This window comes from Streptopelia decaocto (assembly GCF_964273445.1).
Source record: "Streptopelia decaocto genome assembly, chromosome: 14".
Taxonomy (NCBI): Eukaryota; Metazoa; Chordata; class Aves; order Columbiformes; family Columbidae; genus Streptopelia; species Streptopelia decaocto.
In genome coordinates this window covers 6740146-6757442 of record NC_138669.1, presented here as the reverse complement: position 1 = coordinate 6757442, position 17297 = coordinate 6740146, and the positions used below count along the sequence as shown (strand labels likewise).

The 17297-nt window shown below is 60.5% G+C and overlaps 2 protein-coding genes across 4 annotated transcripts; one reads left to right on the top strand and one right to left on the bottom strand.

The window, feature by feature from the left end:
* Window positions 1-1014: 1014 nt before the first annotated feature.
* Window positions 1015-17297, bottom strand: LOC309445876 (uncharacterized protein C20orf204). Of its 3 annotated transcripts, XR_014185371.1 has the most exons (6): window positions 17209-17297; window positions 14075-14209; window positions 13789-13851; window positions 13536-13685; window positions 12351-12610; window positions 1015-1074 (listed from the first exon to the last, which is right to left on the bottom strand). XR_014185371.1 is itself a non-coding variant. In XM_082065083.1 (5 exons), exons 1-5 carry the CDS (start codon window positions 17209-17211, stop codon window positions 12455-12457), a joined length of 507 nt encoding a protein of 168 aa, XP_081921209.1. In that variant the 5' UTR covers window positions 17212-17297; the 3' UTR covers window positions 11064-12454. The 3 variants fall into 3 exon arrangements, 2 of the variants coding, with proteins under 2 accessions (XP_081921209.1, XP_081921210.1); XM_082065083.1 differs by lacking the exon at window positions 1015-1074 and having other exon boundaries at window positions 11064-12610; XM_082065084.1 differs by lacking the exon at window positions 1015-1074 and having other exon boundaries at window positions 11064-12586.
* On the top strand, window positions 5066-6451 carry LOC309446231 (ammonium transporter Rh type A-like; the record flags this gene model as incomplete). Its single annotated transcript, XM_082065780.1, has 1 exon — window positions 5066-6451. The coding sequence occupies one exon, from the start codon at window positions 5066-5068 to the stop codon at window positions 6449-6451; it is 1386 nt and encodes a 461-aa protein (XP_081921906.1).

Here is a 17297-nt window from a genome sequence, read left to right as displayed (position 1 = left end):
ATTTGCTGCTGCATTTTCCAGGGACAAAAACTCTGTCACCCAGGAGCATCTTCCCCCATTAGATCCGTCACACATCTGAGCTCTGCTCCAGAGCAGCCCAAGACCCCAGGCCAGCCCTGCCCAGGAGGCTCGAGCTGGGGCTGGCACGGCCAGGGCGAGTCCCTGGTGCCATGATGTGCCATGTCCCCACTGTGGCCCCAGAGCCCAGCACAGCCCCTGCTCAAAGCCTGGCCCCGCGGCAACAAAACGCAGATGTTTCTGGAGCAGAGGGTGGTGCCAGCGTGGGCACAGCACGTGGCACGGCATAGGATCACAGAGTCATCTTGGTTGGAAGAGACCCTCAAGATGATCAAGTCCAACCGTTCCCCCACCCTGGCACTGACCCATGTCCCTGAGAACCTCATCTCCGTGTCTGTTCAACCCTCCAGGGATGGTGACTCCACCACTGCCCTGGGCAGCCTGTTCCAATGCCCCACAGCCCTTTGAGGGAGAAATTGTTCCCAAGATCCAACCTCAACCTCCCCTGGCACAACTTGAGGCTGTTTCTTTGTGTCCCTGTCTCCCCTCAGCTCCTGTTCTCCAGGCTGAACCCCCCAGGTCTCTCAGCCGCTCCCATCACACTTGTGCTCCAGCCCCTTCCCCAGCTCCATTCTCTCCTCTGAACTCGCTCCAGCACCTCAAGGGCTTTCTTGTCTTGAGGGGCCCAAAACTCACCCCAGGATTCGAGGTGCATCCATCTGGAAGCAGAGCAGGGCAGTTTATTCTATATTTATCCTTCAATTCACCAGCGTCCTCCCCCATCTCATGAGCTGGTCAGGCCCCATCCTGCTCAGGGGCACAGGAGCAGGTGCAGCCCCACTGGGGTGCAGCACCCATCGCGCCAGCACAGACACCCCCGGCACCCACAGGACACCCATCCCATGAGACCCCCACTCCATGGGACCCCCACCCCGTGGGACCCCCACCATGGTCCGGCAGGCCATGGGTGCCCACCTGGGCGTGGGGCAGGCGATGTCCCCACGCTGCTCGGCACAGTCCTTATCGTCAGATTCGGCATCAGTCGCTTCCATTGGGCTCAATAGGGAAGAGAGAGAGAGAAAAAGGAAAACTCAGCTCAGGGCGATTTAATAAGTTCAGTGTTACGAGCTGGGGAAAAGCTGTGGAACACACAAGTGGTAACGCAGGATTAATCTTTCCTTTAGTCTTGGGAATTATGTTTTCATTAATCCTAATTTTTCCAGATGTTTCACTCCTTATACCATGCTCTTCAAAGCCTCTGTGGCTGCAAATTCTAATGAAGCCATGAGAACATTTTAAAGAGAAAGATTCAAAGCTTAAATTGCTTCCTTTTTTTTTTTCTTTTTCTTTTTTTTTTTTTTTTCTCCTCTTTTCCCCCCGGTTGGGCTGTCGGGGAGTGCATGTGTGTGCGGTCCCAGCGCCTCCACATGTTGTGTTACACAATGTGCTAACAAGATGGAGAAGGCCGCTCGGACCGCGTGATGCCGCTGTGACGTCTGTTCGGCTTTGTGTCCCCCCCGCCCTGGTAGGACCTGGTAGTGAGGGGCTGGGCAGGAGGGACTGGTCCCCCACCCACCTCCTGACACTCGGCACCGCAGCTCCTGGGGCCAGAGCTGGATTTGGGCTTTTAAAGCTCTGGCGGTGCTCGCTCTCGGCTCGCTCAGACACCAGGCGAATGTGTATGTAGGACCTACAGAGGGGCTGGAGCAGATGCAGCTCCGTGGGTTGCAGCAGAATTTTTAGAGAATGGGGATTTTTGAGGTGCTCCAGCCGAGGGGATGAACCTCCTGCTCCCTCCAGCAGGTCCCCATCACCCATCCCCGGGGTGCCAGCGCATCACCATGGGGGGGGACACCCCTGTGCCACCACGGTGTCCCCAAACCTCACACTCATCTTTGGGCACCTCCATCCCACCCGAGGGCGGCAGGGCCGCAGGATCCGGCCGCCGCCGCCCGGCGGGGCTGAGCATCCGTCCCGTCCTCGCCGGGAGCTGACGCAGGAGGTCAGACGAGCCGATCGGAACAATCCTCCTGCTTCTCCAGCGCCCGGGATTCAGATCCATGGACTTATATGGCCTGCAAAGAACGCGGTGGGAGCACGACCAACGTCTGGAAATCCAGATATGACTAGATCCCTTCATTAGTAATTTCTTGTACATGACTTTCTAGACCGTAGGGATTTGTTAAATTTGCAGGAGTGTTTTCTCACAGTGCCACGGACTGGCTGTTGCCAGCGTATATTGGCTCGGATCTGTCAGATCCTGTTGCCTTATATGACCCTCGGTTAATTCAGCTTTTCTTTGTATCCAGCCCTCAGCGGGGAACTCCTCGAGCAGTCTCAGCGTGGATCCATGCTAAAATGGTTCCCCAGCCCCTTCTGCCATAAAACAACTGCCCACACAGTGAAAGGGGGACGTGGGGGGTGGAATTCAATGCTCGCCTCCCCGCTGCCCCGGCCCGCGCCAGATGCTTCCTCCATCCCCAAGCCTCGCTCCTTTGGTGCCGAAAGAAAATTCTCCAAGCCTGGAAAATGTTACTGGAGGGATCAGTCTGTCCCCCCGACAACAGTTTCCCCCCCAGCACCGCAGCATCCCACCGGCGTACCCTGCACCGGGGGGTTAATCATTTGCTACCCTCGGGGGTGCTCCAGGATGGGGGGGACTTTCACCTTCCCAGCGACCTCTTGAAACTTCGACCTTCTTTTATGGGTACCATAAAAGTTATTTTTTAATCTGCACGCCAGCAGGGTCTTTGGTCTGGGGAGTGCTTGGACATCACTGCTTTTTGCATCTCGTCTCATTTGGGGTTGAGGAGGCTGACGGTGGTGTTTTTTTTCCGAAGAGAAGGGCTCGGCAAAGGAATGTGGTAGTGGCTGTCTCCAGTCCCCATGTGTGTCTGTGCACTGGTGGTGGATGCAGCAGATCTGGGGATGCTGGTGGGAGGGATGTGGGGGCTGTGGGTCTTGTGGGGACCCCTCCATTGGTTTCTGCCATTCTGGGAGCCCAGATAAACACCTCCAATCCCTGAGTGCTGCCAGGGCAAGATTCACAGGTGGAAAAACAACACGTATGCAAGGACATCCTGCTGAGCCTGCAACTCCCTATCGCTCGCCAGCCGAGACAAGGAGCCATGTCACCTCCTAAAACACCCCTGTCCCCACGCTGCCACATCCCATGTCACCATCTCTGATCCAGCAAGCTGGATGCAGGAGGGCTTGTGCATCCCAAACCTCCCGACATGATGCTTGTCCTCTCCAGCAGATCTGGCAGTGCTGAGATTCTCCGGGAGGATGCGTCTCTTTCAGCATCTTCCTCCTCCTCCTCGCAGGAGGTACTTTGCCATCACTTGGCAATCTTCGAGGCACTCTGCTTTTCAGAAGACCTTTTCAAAAGCTTTTTCTTTCAGTGTTTTATTGAACCTCACTTTAAAAAAAGCCCTGAACCAAAGTGGGAAGGGGAGAAGGGGGAGGCTGAGCTGCTGCAGGGCAGCGGGAGGGGAGCGAGCGCACACAGATGAGCATGCAGCCCTGAGCACCCCCTGCCCAGCTCGCTGGGGAAACCCTGCCCTTGCTCTCATGTGGCTCCCTTGCTTGGTCAGGGCCAAAACGCTTCCCCAGGCCCTCAGGAGCAGCCCAGCTCCTTCATTTCACGAGCACTCCCTGCTCCGAGCATCACCCGCCATCCAACAAAGAGGTTTTGCTGCACCAGGCTCTCCCCTTGAAAATCCCTTCGGCGGGCTGGCATGGCGTGCCAAGGATGAAGGTCAGAGGGCTGAAGTTGCCTTTCTGTGCCTTTTTTACACGAGCAAGAGGTGAGGGAGGCTGTGCTTGCATCCACACCCATTGCCCCTGTTTCCTTGGGCAGCGGGAGCACCCGCTGCCATTGGCATCACCAGGGACACATTATGGATGGACAAATATCCCAAGTCCATCCCGCAAACCCCCACGGTTCTCACCCCACTCCGCTGCCCTTGGCAATGGCTTGGGCACAACACAACCCTTCTTAAACCCCAACGGCACTGCCTTCAAAGCACCTCCTCCTCCTATACGTTGTCCCCATTTTCCAGCATCTTTGGGATGAAAAATGGCCGGGGAGGGTTTGGCAGAGGAGCCTTGCGCAGATTATTCAACAATTGTTTCCCATTTTGCGCCCTCGCCTGCCTCATCCTCCAGTAACAATGACGAAGAGCGGCGCGGAGCCAGCGCCCGCGGCAGGGGTGTTGAGATCAGGGACAGCACAAAAATATCTTCTCTCTGGAACAAATATTTACCAACCCTTCTGCCTTTTGTTCTTGTGGTTCTCATATATTTTTTTTTTAATTTTTTTTTTTTCCAGACATTCACTGGCAAAATGTCACACTAAGCAGCAACCCAGAAACTTCGGGGTAGCTGCTTGGCTGCTCTGGGCTTTGTTTTTCTCGCGCACTAATTGTTAATGAATTTCCAGCCATTCAAGCCAATGCAAACCTGTGAGAAAACGACCTTCTCGGCCCTGATTTCAGAGCTTTTTGGTGCTTCACAAAATCCAGGCAACTGCCGAGCAAAACGAGCATCATCCCATAGTGCGGGGTGGTGGTGGTGCCGGAGTCGTCTCTGGGTGGGATGCGGCAGAGCCAGGCTGGGATCTGGGGGGGGCTGAGCTCCCAGCATTGTTCTGGAAACTTCAGTGGCTTGGTCCCCATTCCTGGGATGGGTTAAATGGGGGTGTGTGCCCTGGTACCCTCATGCCCAGATGGCTCCTTGCAGATTGTCCTTGTTCCCCGCTCTGCCCCACGGCTGTTTTCTCTTGTTTCCCTTCAAAATCCTGACCCCCCCACATCTATTTTTTATGGCGACCAAACAAGAGCACGTGGGTAATTTATGGGCGTTGTGTTTAAAGAAGGGTAGGGGAAAAAAACTTCTCTTCTGGCACATAAACTTATATCTTCAGTTAAAAATTAACTGTGGCCATAAAACCCTGATGTAGAAACAAGCGGAGCTCGTCCTGCGGGTGCTGCCTCCCCATGCCCAGCTGCCCCGCCGGTCACCGTCCCCTCCTGTTCACCCCGGGATGGCTGTGTCACCCCCTGCCTGTCCCCGCCGCCTCCTGCCTCTCTCCCTGGGGCTCTTCCAGGGTGCTCTGCTCCTCTTCTTCGCCCTCTTCGTCACCTACGATGAGCCCTCGGTGCAGGCAGAGGATGCCAGTGTGGTGGCCAACCAGCTCTACAGCATCTTCCCCCTCTTCCAGGACATCCAGGTGATGCTGGTGGTGGGGCTGGGGCTCCTGCTGACATTCCTACCCCGTTACGGGCTCAGTGTCCTCACCCACAACTTCCTCCTGCTCAACTTCTCCACACAATGGGCGCTGGTCCTGCAGGGCTTGCTCCATCGCTTCCACCACGGCCAGGTACACCTGGACCTCCACAACCTCCTCGCTGCCGAGTTCGCTGCTGTGACGGTGCTCATCTCCGTGGGGGCTGTCCTGGGGAGGACCAGCCCCTGTCAGCTCCTCGTCGTGGCCGCCTGTGAAGTCCCTGTCTACCTTGCCAGCGAGTGGGCCATCGTCACCCGGCTGGGTGTCCTGGATGTGGGGGGCACCATCACAATCCATGTCTTCTCATGCTATTTTGGCCTTGGTGTGTCCAAGGCTCTGTTTGGGGCAGCACGGTGGCCAGTGCACCCCAAGGAGACCCCGACACCCCGATCTGACCTCATGTCCCTGGTGGGGACCCTCATCCTCTGGGTTTTCTGGCCTAGCTTTGTGGCCGTCCTCTGCCAACCAGGAGATGCCCAGCACCGCGCCATCCTGAACACACTCCTGGCCATGAGCGCCAGCGCCCTGACAACGGTGGTGGCCTCCAGCCTGCTGGAGAGGGACGGCAAGCTCAGCCCTGGCCACCTGCAGAATGGCAGCCTGGCCGGAGGGGTGGCCATTGGTGCAGTGGCCAATATGGCTGTGTCACCGGTGGCCGCCCTCACCCTGGGCAGCCTCTCAGCCATGGTGTGTGTCCTTGGCTTCAGGTTCCTCACCCCATTCCTGGCCAGAAAGCTCCTGCTCCAGGACCAGTGTGGCATCCACAACCTCCATGGCTTGCCTGGCATCCTGGGTGCTGCAGCCAGCGCTGTGGCCATCCTGGCAGCATCTGAGGACACCTCTAGGTCCCAGGTGTCCCCCACCAGGGACAATGCCAGCGAGGTGGCATGGAGACAGTGGGGGGACAGTGGCGCGGGTGGGCAGGCGCTGTGCCAGGTGGCGGGGCTGGCGGTGGCCGTCGGTGGCTCACTGATCACTGGGCTGCTCACCGGTGCTGCACTCCGGCTGTCCTGCCTGGCCCGGCCGCCCGAGCGGCTCTGCCTTGACGACTCGCTGTATTTTAAGATGATGGATCAAGCTGGGAGCCAGGGGCCAGGCAGCACTGCTGAGGAAGGAGTTCTGGCTCTGAAGGAGCAGGTTTAGGCACTGGCCAGGGCCGGGGGACTAGCTCAGGGCTTGGTCCCTTCTACCCCACCAGCCGCGGGGAGGACGCGCTGCCTGTGCCCACTCCCTGCCTACACTTGCCCCCAGCCACCGAGGATGCTGGCAGTGCCAGGCAGCACCGTGGCACCAGTCCCTGCTCTGTCCTCCCGCCCTGCGGCTGGGAACCCCCTCTGTGTCCCGGCTGCTCCCAGGTTCCCTCTATCCATCCAACTGAATAGAAAACCTCCAGGGTTGTCTCCCCCAGCACAGATAACAACCCCCAGCTGACCTGGACAGCCCCGTCACAGGGCACCAGCACCGGCTGCTTCACTCCCATTGGGTGGCATCACCCACAGTGCCCGTCCTGACCCTCAGCTCCGGCTCCTCTGCCCAGAACAGGCAGCACCAGTGAGAGCTGCCGGCTCCAGCCACGGCTCCAGCCACGGTACCAGGCTGGGGTCTCAGCATCTGTGGGAACACAGCAGTGGGGTGAGGTGGGATGAGCTGAGCTGGCCCCGAGCGAGGGATCTCACAGGGATTTGACAACCCATGCTGGACAAACTCCTCTCTGGGATATGCTGCAAAGGGAGGTGCAGCTTTTTTTACCACTGGTGCGGCAAGTGGTGTCGAAGACCCAGCCTGAGCACAGAAAGGACCCTCAGAGAGATCACCCAGACACTAAAGCACCCTCATCCCACCCCAAAGCTGAAGCTGCAAAAGCTGTGCCAGCATCCCAGGATGCTGGGGGGCCCCAAGGAAGAGCAGCAGCCCCATCCCAGCCCATCCCATCCCAGACGGGCAGCGAGCTGCTGCCACCCCACCGAGGACAAAGCCTGCGGTCCAGCGCTCGCATGCGGCAAGCTGTGAGCCCGGGGCCGCATCCTGCCCGGGGAGTGGGGCTGTGATTCACATCCCCCCCACTATGAGTCACCGCTGCCCCTGCACCACCATGGTCCCGCTGCCGCAGAGACAATGTTGGCGATGCTTGCGGGCTCACGAGGGGGTCAAGGCCACTGAACCCCCCCAGCGCCAGCTGCAGGAGTGGGGGGCTCTTGGCGCGGTTGGGGGTCCCCAAGCTTGTGGCAGTGGGAACGGGGCTGGATCCCCTCCCCAGGCAGAGCCACGCCACGAGGGAGCGAGGCTGGGGAATTTGCCCTCCAATAATCACAAACAGGCTCGAGAGCCCGGGCGGGTTTGCTTAATTGTTAGAATAAAATATTACCAAGCTCTGACAAAAGAATCATGCCCCACAGACGAACAATGGGCCCCGGCACAGGATGCTGTGGGCTGAGCAGCAGGGCTGGGGGGCCACGGCGGTGGGGGCAGCTCGGTCCCCCCCTCAGTCCCCAGCGGAGCCCCGGCAGCCCCCCGGCTCCTCGGCGGGTTGGGGTGGCCAGGCCCTGCGCTGGTGCTGGAGCCGGGTCCCTCGCTGCTCCCGGCTCCTGCCAGGCATCTAGAGCCACCGGAGCCAGCACCCGCCCAGGGAGCTGCAATGCCATCGGGACCTGGACCGGCAGCATCAGCCTCGGCACGAGCTGGCGACCCACTGAGCCCGGCATCCCGTCCCACTGGTGGCCCCCGTGCCCGGCTCCGGCAGCCAGGAGGAGGGTGCCAGGGGCTGCAGCCAGTCCCTCAGGAAGCAGCCATGGAGAGGAATCACGCACGCACACACATATTCGCATGCGCACGCACGCATACTCATGCACAGACAAAAACCTGGATGCACGCATCCATGCACACACACAAGCATGCATACACCCATGCGCACATGGAAATCCATATGCACACACTCATAATCACATGCATGCACCCGTACACACATACACATGCACATAGTCACACACACTCCTGCACACACAAAACCATGTGCACACCTCCATGCACACACCCATAATCACATGCACATACACATAATCACATGCACACACCCATACATCCATGCACACACCCATAATCACATGCATGCACCCATACAGACATCCACATGCACATAGGCACATGCACACACTCCTGCACACACAAAACTGCATGCACACCTCCATGCACACACACACCCCCATGCACACACTCATAATCACATGCACACACACACACGTGTTCACATGCACACACATATGTGCATGCATGCACAGACATATATTTGCACTCACATACACATGCACACTCCCCGCGGCTGCAAACTTCTTGCTGGCGGAGGCGGTGGAGCAGGGCAGAGCTGCTTTCCAGCCTCCCCCAGCCCTCCCCAGCGGGATCAGCCTCCCGCCGAGCAGCCCGCGGCACCTACGGGGAGGGCGAGCAGCCGGAGCCGGGCTGGGCGCACCCCTGCTCTCGGCTGGCATGTCCTGGCACAGGCACACCGTACCACAATCTGCTCAGCAGATGCCTTCAAAACCAGTAACGGGCCCAGGAAATGGGGGTTCAGCACGTTCCCACTGCCTGGAGGGGCTCAGGCACCCAGCGTCCCGTGGTGGGGGGGTTCCGGGACCCACCTGGACCACAGCGCAGCTCCGTGCTGCCCCACTCCCAACCGTCCCTGTCCCCCAGGACCCGCTGTCCTCCAGCTGGAGCCGGGCAGTGATGCCGCTGGGGGTGCCGCCCCGCGCCCGGCTCTCCCCGCTCCTCCAAACTAGTCGCTCTCCAAAGGATGGAGCAGTAAAATATTCAGCAGAGCCCCCAGTGTTTATCACACCGTAAATCTGGGCTTTCAACAGCTTTACGATGCTGCAGGGAGATGGGAGAGAACAAAAAAACGCTGCTTTGCTTTGTCAGCCACAGCCTGCGTGTGCCAGTGCCCCCAGCGCCGGGGCTGCCAGGGGACCGGCCCCGCTTGCCAGGGGGATGAGGACAGAAACAGGGGGCCCATATGGGTGAGGGACACCCGGACAATGGCCAGGGGGGTTGCTGGCACCCCGAGATGATGACAGCTCTGGGGCAGCTGCATTTGGATGGAATGGTGATGGCCCAAAGGGGCGAAACGTGCCTCCGGCATTGGCTCTGCGAAAATATGGCAGCCACCGTCCCCCGGCAAGGTCCCTGGGCATGGTCCGCTGGGCACGCTGGGGTCTGCTCTTGTCTTCGAGCTCAGCCTGCAGCCGGATAGGAATGCAGGACGCTGGTCCTGGTAGGGAGAACCCACCCCTATCTCCATACCCGTCCCCATCCCCACAGGCCCCCCCACAGACCCCCATCTCCCTGCAGGCCCCGCCATGATTGCAAAACAAGCAGCGCGGGGAGGAAGCTGTGATCGAGCTGTTTGCACAGAGCTCGGATGCATCTGGCAAAGCCATCAGCTGGTGGCGCATGGCACAGGGCGGGGGGGCGAGGGCACGGCCAGTGAGCTCCCCCCGGGTTTTAACACACACGTGTGCAACCTTTGCACGTCCTGACCCATAGCGTGCCCAAGCATACACGGCAACCTTGGCCACACCATGGGTGAGGTGGGGGCTGCCCGCGCACCGACTGGCTGGCACAGCACGGGGGAGACCACGGCGGCAGCGGCTGCTGGAGCCACATCAGAGCGGCCCCCCCGGGGCAGGCAGGAGCGTGCAGTGCTGCCCTCGAAGGAAATGCGCTCACTCCCATGTGCTGCACACTTGAGTTCGCCTCGCTGCTATTTTTATTTGACTTTTCAGGGCCTTGTTTCCTTTTTCCGGCTGTTTTTTTGCTGTGATTCCACCGGCATTGCGACCTCACTTTTCCCCTCCCTCCCTTCAGCCTCTTCCTTCACTCTTTCCTTCCTTTCCATGCGCTCATTCCTGCCGCCGCACCGGGCCCCCTCTCCCCTTCCCGGTGCGCACAGTAAGCTCAGGGTGAGCTCACGGCAAGCACACCAGTGCTTATAAACCCCTGCAAATGCCGGCACACACCTCCCACCAGCACACAGACACCAAACTGGCAGCACTGGCTGCATCCTCCCCTATTTTCTGCCTGCACAGGCAGCTGGGATGACATGCCAGGTGGGTTTGCAGGCAGCACACGGCACTTCCCTGTTGCTGCCTGCACAGGCAAGGTAACAAACAGAGCCGGTTATTGCTCTATCTGGGAAGGTGCTGATGAGTCGGTGGAGAAGGGAGGGGACTTTGCTCCAGCCTTGACGCAGAAGGTGGCAGTGAGTCACCCTGGCCCGAGCCACTGTCCCACTCACACCAGTGCACAAGTCACTGGGTCCTGACGGGACCATCACAACACCCCCACAGGGCCATTGAGATGCTGGTGGGATGCTGTGGGCATTGTTGTTATATTTGGGGATAGTGGCTGGGATGAGAGGGGGAAAACTCGAATCCAAACCCTTGCAAAACCCACCATGGAGGCATCAGGACTGATCCTGCTAAACATCCACAGGCCCCAGTGGGATCCCACAAAAGCAGCAGCACCCCCTGCAGCCCCTTGCTCTCATCCTCAAGCAGAGTCCCTGGCAGGGGGTGGACAAGGACCCCGGAGTGTCCCCTGCCCCCCGCTCCCTGCATCCCCCTACCGCCAACAGCTCTGGAACTCCCAGAGAAACCCCCAGGGAGTCATGTCCCCCATCCCCTCCAAGTCACATGGGTGGGGGTCCCAATCATGGGCGAAACCCATTGCTCCCCCCTGCTGCACCCTCACCGTGACCAGGAAAGTGGCCAATGCTCCGGTGGGGACAGGGGATGCTGGTGTGGCCAGCGTCCGGGTGGCCATGTGGCCCTGAATGTGGGGACACCCGACTGTGGAGACACCCTGTCCATGGGGACACAGGCCTGTGGGCAGCCGTCCGGCTCCGCTCAGTGCACACAGCCCACTGCTGCCACCTCGTGTCACAGCTGTCCCCACAGCCACAAAGCCAGGGCTGGCCACACTCATGGCTGTGACAGTGTCTGCCTGAACACAGATGGGCTGGGGAAACTGAGGCAGGGGCACAAACGAGCCCCCCCCACCTAACCGCTGCTCCAGCCCTGCCCGCAGCTAGGGGAGGGGAATGAGCTCCCAGAAAAGCAGCTCCTGCAGCAGAGCCACCGCCCACGCACCAGCAGGATGGCGGCCTGATGGCCAGGGATGCTGGCACAATGGGCAGAGGATGCCACAGCAGCCACCGCCGCTGCCCGCACCTTCCTGGGCTCGTACGGCCCCTGCACCGTGCCCGGAGCCTGCACCGTGCCAGCCCCAGCCATGGAACGAGAGCCCCTAGGTCACCCGATAAAGCACCTGAAGGGCTCCTGGGGAAGATGAGGTTTTATTTTTCATTTCCCAGAGACTGTTTGGCACTGAACGAGGGAGCAGGGAGCCAGCCAGGGCTCTGGCAGGGCACAGGGATGAGGCAGGATGCTCCCCATCTCACCAAAGCCCACGTCCCTCCAGGCTTTGCCGGGGGGTGCCAGGGCACCCACAGTGCTGGGCAGCCAGCTCCCCCTGCAGTGCTGCCCATCCCTGAGGCCTCGAGCAGCTGCCTGGGGTTTTGTTGTTTATCGGTGAGCACCGGTGCTCTCTGGGCTTCCCTGGGCACCCAGTGATGCACACAGGTTTCCCCATCCACCACGGGTACCCAGCTGGTCCCCCGTCCCAGCAGCGCACGAGGGACACGTGTCCCTCTCGGCAGCCTGGCCACTCTCACAGCCTTATGGATGTGCAGCGATCCCGTTTCCAGAACAGTCCTCCAAGCCATGGTCCTGTGCATCCTCTTTCTGCCCCAAAAAGCAACCACTGTCCCCAAGAAAGCAGCAGGTGATGCAGGGCCAAGAGCATCACAGAAATCCAACACTTCACCTCCTTTTTTCAGCTCTTCCCGTTCTTCTCCCTCACGTTTCAGGTGTTCCAGCTTTCTGCCACAGCCATCCCAGGACAGACCAGCCCTCCAGCCCCCACCACGGGCGATGGGGCTGCTCCCTGGGTACCGCTTCAACCAGGAGGATAAATTCAACCAGGCACCCACCGATAGCATCTCTGCTGCCTTCAGGGTTGAGTTTTTCCCAGGTTTCCAAGCAAGACACCGGCAGCCACGGTGCCGGAGCAGCGCATCCCTCCGGCGTGGTGTCCCTAGGAGTCCCGGGGGGCACAGCGGGGGGCGTGCAGGGCGTAGAGCTTCTCCCAGCAGGTCGCCAACCTCTCCACCTTCCTCCTGATCTCCCGCAGCTGCTTCCTCCTGCGGCCGTGTCCCCCGCGCCGGGGCTGTGCCGGGATGGGCGGTGGGCTCTGTGGTCAGCGTGCCGAGGGAGCAGAAACACCACCCCCCACACCACATGGGCATTAGTCAGGGGGATGAAAGCCAAAACCTGGCACTGAGAATGTACTCTGGGACATCACAGCTCGTGTATGTGGGCTTTGTGTGGCAAAGCTGCAGGCTGGGGTGGCTGAACTGCCCGAGGCCATGCCAAGGATGCTCTTGGATCCCTGGGGGTCCCCAGAAGTGCCTGTCACCCCCCAAGCCAGCAGCATGCACCCCACAGCACATCCACGGACAGGGCAGATGGGCAGGTCGGCTCTGCAGGCAGCTTGGAGACCAGCAGCAGCTCCATCCCACACCAGTAAACCCCAGCAGGGTTGGTCCCAGTTGAAGAACACCCCCAGCACCAGGACACCCCCAGCATCGGGCAGAGCCGGGAGCCGGCACTTGGCTGCCCGGGGTTTTCCCCGATGGTTAATGAGTTGCTGGCGCTGCTGTAGGGGATCCCAGCAGGGCCCCAGGGATACCGGGGGAGCCCAGATCAGCCCTTTGCAGAGAAATCCCAGTTCTTGCCAATGAGCACCCAGGAGTGAGAGCAGGACTGGGCGAGCCTACCCACGGGGCAAACATCCCATGGGGACGAGGCTCCGTGTTCCCATCAGCTATGGCATTGTGGCACAGGCAAACAAACCCGCTTGGGAGCTGGTGGCAAAACCCCTCAGCCTGTCCCACGCTGTCCCAGCCGATTTTCCCTCCCCAGCCCACCTAAATCTCACTGGACTGTGCCATCAGCATCCCCCAGCCACCAACCCAGCACAGACCCTCACCCCCCCTGGGATGCTGCGGGCAGAGCCTGGAGACCTCTCATCGGCAGCAACAGGGCAGGTTCTGCCCATGGCCTGAGGTGGGGAACTGGGAGCCACTGGGGTGACTGGGAAGGGACAGAGCTCCCACCTTGCTGATTTTCCTGCAGTTCTCCCTAAGCACAAAGTCAGTGTTTCTGGCCACCTTCCACACCGCCAGCTCCTCAGCGCCGTGCAGGGTGCCAGCCACCTCCCTCAGGGACATGCTGATGTTGTAGATGGAGAGCAGGATCTTCTGGTCCTGGAGAGGGGAGAAGCACATGGTCCCAGTGGCAGGGCGGCATGATGGCTCCCCAGGGGCTCAGCCCACACACCACCCCAGCTCTGGGTCTCCTAGTGCTCACCTTGTTTGAACGACAAGCTGGCCCAGCCCTCCTGCTCCTGTCCTCTGACCTGCTCAGGTTTTTCTGGAGAAATAAAACAAGGAGAAGATCAGGCACCCCAAAGCATCAGTGCTTCCCACGCGGGGCAGGAATCCCCAGTTTAAACACAGCGCTCTCCCCAGTAATGCCAGCAAAGTGGCCAGACCCTTATTGAACTTCAAAGCTCATCCCTCCCCTCCCACATCCCACAGCGGGGCTGCATCCAGAAGGGGACCAGGGTCCTGGGCAACCCTGCCCCACCACTCACCAAGTTCTGGATCTCATGGAAGATGACGGCGCGGTACTGTCGGAGGATTTTGGTGATGCTGCACCTCTTCCCTCTGCTCAGCACAGCAACGAACAGGAGGAGCAGAACAGTGCAGGAGAGCACCCGGGGGAGAATCTGTGCGGGGAAGGGTCAGTGTCAACCAGGGAGGGAAGCCAGGGATGAGGGATGAAGGGATGAAGGGACACTCCAGGCTTTGCCTTCAGCTCCTCTCCCTCAGACCTGTTCCCTCCTCTGCTGACACGGTGTGTGCAGGATGGAGAGCCACTGTCTCCTCTCCCAGGGGACATCCTGCCAGCCTGACTGTCCCCTCTTGGAATAAAGCCCTTGAGAATCCGCTCCAGCTCCACTGCACATGGCACACACTGTGCTCTCTCCAGTGCCAGCAGCCAGGTATGTGGCACATAGGTGTGGCAGGGACTTTTGTAGTTTCGTAGGGTCTGTCTCTAAGCTCTCCACCCCAACAGGGTCCCCCATACATTAAGGCTAAGCTCTCACCCACCAAGAATCAAGGGGAGCAGGAAGGGATGTGCCCTGCTCTTTGGAGAGGAGCTAGAGGCAGGAGCCACATCCCTGCCTTGGCACAAACAGCTTGGGGCACCCTCAGAAGGATGCCCTCTGCACTCCCCATGGCACAGGCACAACCCCCGCTGGGCTTTTATTCAGTGTTTCGTCCAGCCCACACTTGCCCCCAGGCTCAGGTGCCTTCATGCAAAAGCCAGACTGAAGCAGCACAAGCGTCCACTCTCGCCGGCGCGTCCCGGCAGCCCCGAGCTGGCCCCAGCAGCGCGGGGAAACCCAAGTGCTGACATCCGAGCTGGCGGGGGGCACGGCGAGGGGCAGCCGGACCCTCCGAGGGACGAGTCCTGGGGCTTTGAAGAAAAGCCAGCGCAGCCTCAGGTGACCGGGGATATTTGAGCCGTCCCACAGCAACAGAGCGAGGATGGGAAGCCCAATCCACATGCAGCATCTGCCAGGAAAGGAGCCCGACAGCCCTTCACGTCTCTGCATCGCTGAGAGACAGCACGGCACTGAGTCCCCATCCTGGCACCTGGGCAGTTCTATCATCTCCCGTTTGCAGGAAAAAGCCCCCCAAAAATCCCTTCCAGCCCCCCCTGCTCTGGGCGTCAGGTCTGGGCAGGCAGAGAGCAGCTCAGCTCCTTCCAAATATGCAACACTGCGCTGCGGCCAAAGCACGAGCAAGGAGGAAGGAGCCGGTGGCTCCACTCGCTGCCGGTATGTGCCTGTCCTGAGCCGCATCTCAGGGGGTTCGCTGCCATCCCAGACATGTCTGCCTCTGAGCCTTTCACTCGGAGAAGCCAGGAGCAAGAAGTTCCCTTCTGAGGTCTGAGTCCAGGCAGACACCGTCCATCCTGCCCTTTGCGGGGGACCTGGAGGGTTTGTTTGTAAAACCTGCATCCACTCTGTGCTCCCCGCTCCATAAAGGGCTGGTCCCAGCTCCAAAAGAGCGAGGAAGCTTCTCCTCACACTCCTTCTCCCACAGCTCAGCAGGAGCTATGGCAGTGTAACACGAAGCACAGCCTGACACGCCGCAAATCTGGGAATCCATGGACGGAGGCACCACCTCAGAGCAGAAGCACGTGCGAGGAGGTGAGCAAATCAGTGTGCAACTGGTACAAATCCCACCGGGCTCTTCAGCTTCCTTCGTGGCCACACGCTTCCCAGGAGAGCCGTGCTGGGCCCTGGGAAGGGCAGGGAAGACCTTCCACGTGCTGCTGCACAGAGAGCTCTCCCCAAAGGTGATTCAGCAGAGAGCTGAGGGTATAGTCCTCAGGGACGCCAAAGGAGAGCGCTGCTTCCATGAGGACACCCTGTCCAAAGTCTAAGGATTGCTTTCAGGAAGCCTCCTCCACTGGGAAGACAAGGCCACGCGATTTTACCGCGAAACTGGGAATGACTTCCCTGAAGTGGCTTATTAAACAACTGGGACCGAATTCCAGGAGAAATCAAACCACTTACAGCATTTCCAGGCAGCCGAGCCTGGCACCGGGCTCTGTGTCCTTAGCACGGGAGGAAGCACAGCTGGCGGTTAAAAACGCTCAGCGGGGAGCTCGGGGAGTGCAGTAGCCGCTTCCCACCCCCCTAGAGAGCAGGGAGGCAGGATGACAAGTGAGGGGTGCAGGGGAGTGACAAAACCAGCAAGCCCCAGTCCTGGCTATTGCTCCCCGCCCTTCAGGATGCAGGAAGATAAATTCAGCAGCTGCTTTGGGGTGATTCCTTCTCCCCTTGCTCCCACCCCTGAAGCAGCAGGGCAGCCCCGGGGTCAGGGATGTCCCTTCCCACGGCAGGGCTGTCAGGGACAGGACGGTCACAGCCCGCTGCGCCTGGCAGGGGAAGCTAATCTCTTCCAGGCTAATCCTCCAGCAAATACGAGGAGATAAGGGAAATCACCATGACTGATAGAGCAGCTCCCGGCGGCACTCGTGCGAGCCCCAGCCACCCAGCAAGGGACAACGCTGGCCATACTGGGGTATCCAGGTCCTTCCAGATAGATGGACCCTGTCCCCAACACCCTCCTACGCAAAGGGACACGGTCACCACTCAGAGCCCCAGCACCTGCCACAGCCCCAGGCAGCGACAGACCCTCTGCTCCCCGCTCGGGACCAGCCAGGTTCAAGCCCCGTCCCGGCCACATCAGCCCGGTCCCTCTGGACCAATCCTCCCAGTCGGACCAGAGCCCTTTTCCCACCGACTCCTAGATCCGTCCTGCCGCGACCCTTCCATCCTGACCCAGCCCAGCCCCGTTCCCACTGGTCCAAGCCCTCTCCTGGCTTGACCAGCCCCATCCCGACCAGTCCGAGCCCTTTTCCCGGCTGGACCAGCCCCTTCCCGACCGGACCGGCCCCTCTCCCGGCCAGTCCAAGCCCCATCCCAGGAGAACCAGCCGCGTCCCGACGGGTCCCAAACCCCATCCCGGCTGCTGCGACTCCCACCCCGGCCGAACCGACCCCATCCCGGCGGTGCGGGGGACTCCGGTGCGGCGCCCGCCACCCCCGCCCAGCACAGGGGGGTCCCGGGGAGGGGGAACGGGCCGACCCCGCCCGCAGAGCCGCAACCCCCGGGCCAGGAAGGGGCAGCGGCCCCGGCGCACTCACCATGGAGCCCCGCGGGAGCCGGGGCCGCCGGTGCGGACCCTGCGGCGGCTCCCGGGGAGCCCGGCCCGGCCCCTCCGCCGCGTTCCCGC

Bases quoted from the DNA above. Each gene is read 5' to 3' on its own strand.
- LOC309445876 (XM_082065083.1), bottom strand. The intron at 13,852-14,074 runs GTGAGTGGTGGG...TTATTTCTCCAG, and splicing joins TCCATGAGATCCAGAACTTG to AAAAACCTGAGCAGGTCAGA. The intron at 12,611-13,535 runs GTGGGAGCTCTG...CGCTGACCACAG, and splicing joins ACTGCAGGAAAATCAGCAAG to AGCCCACCGCCCATCCCGGC.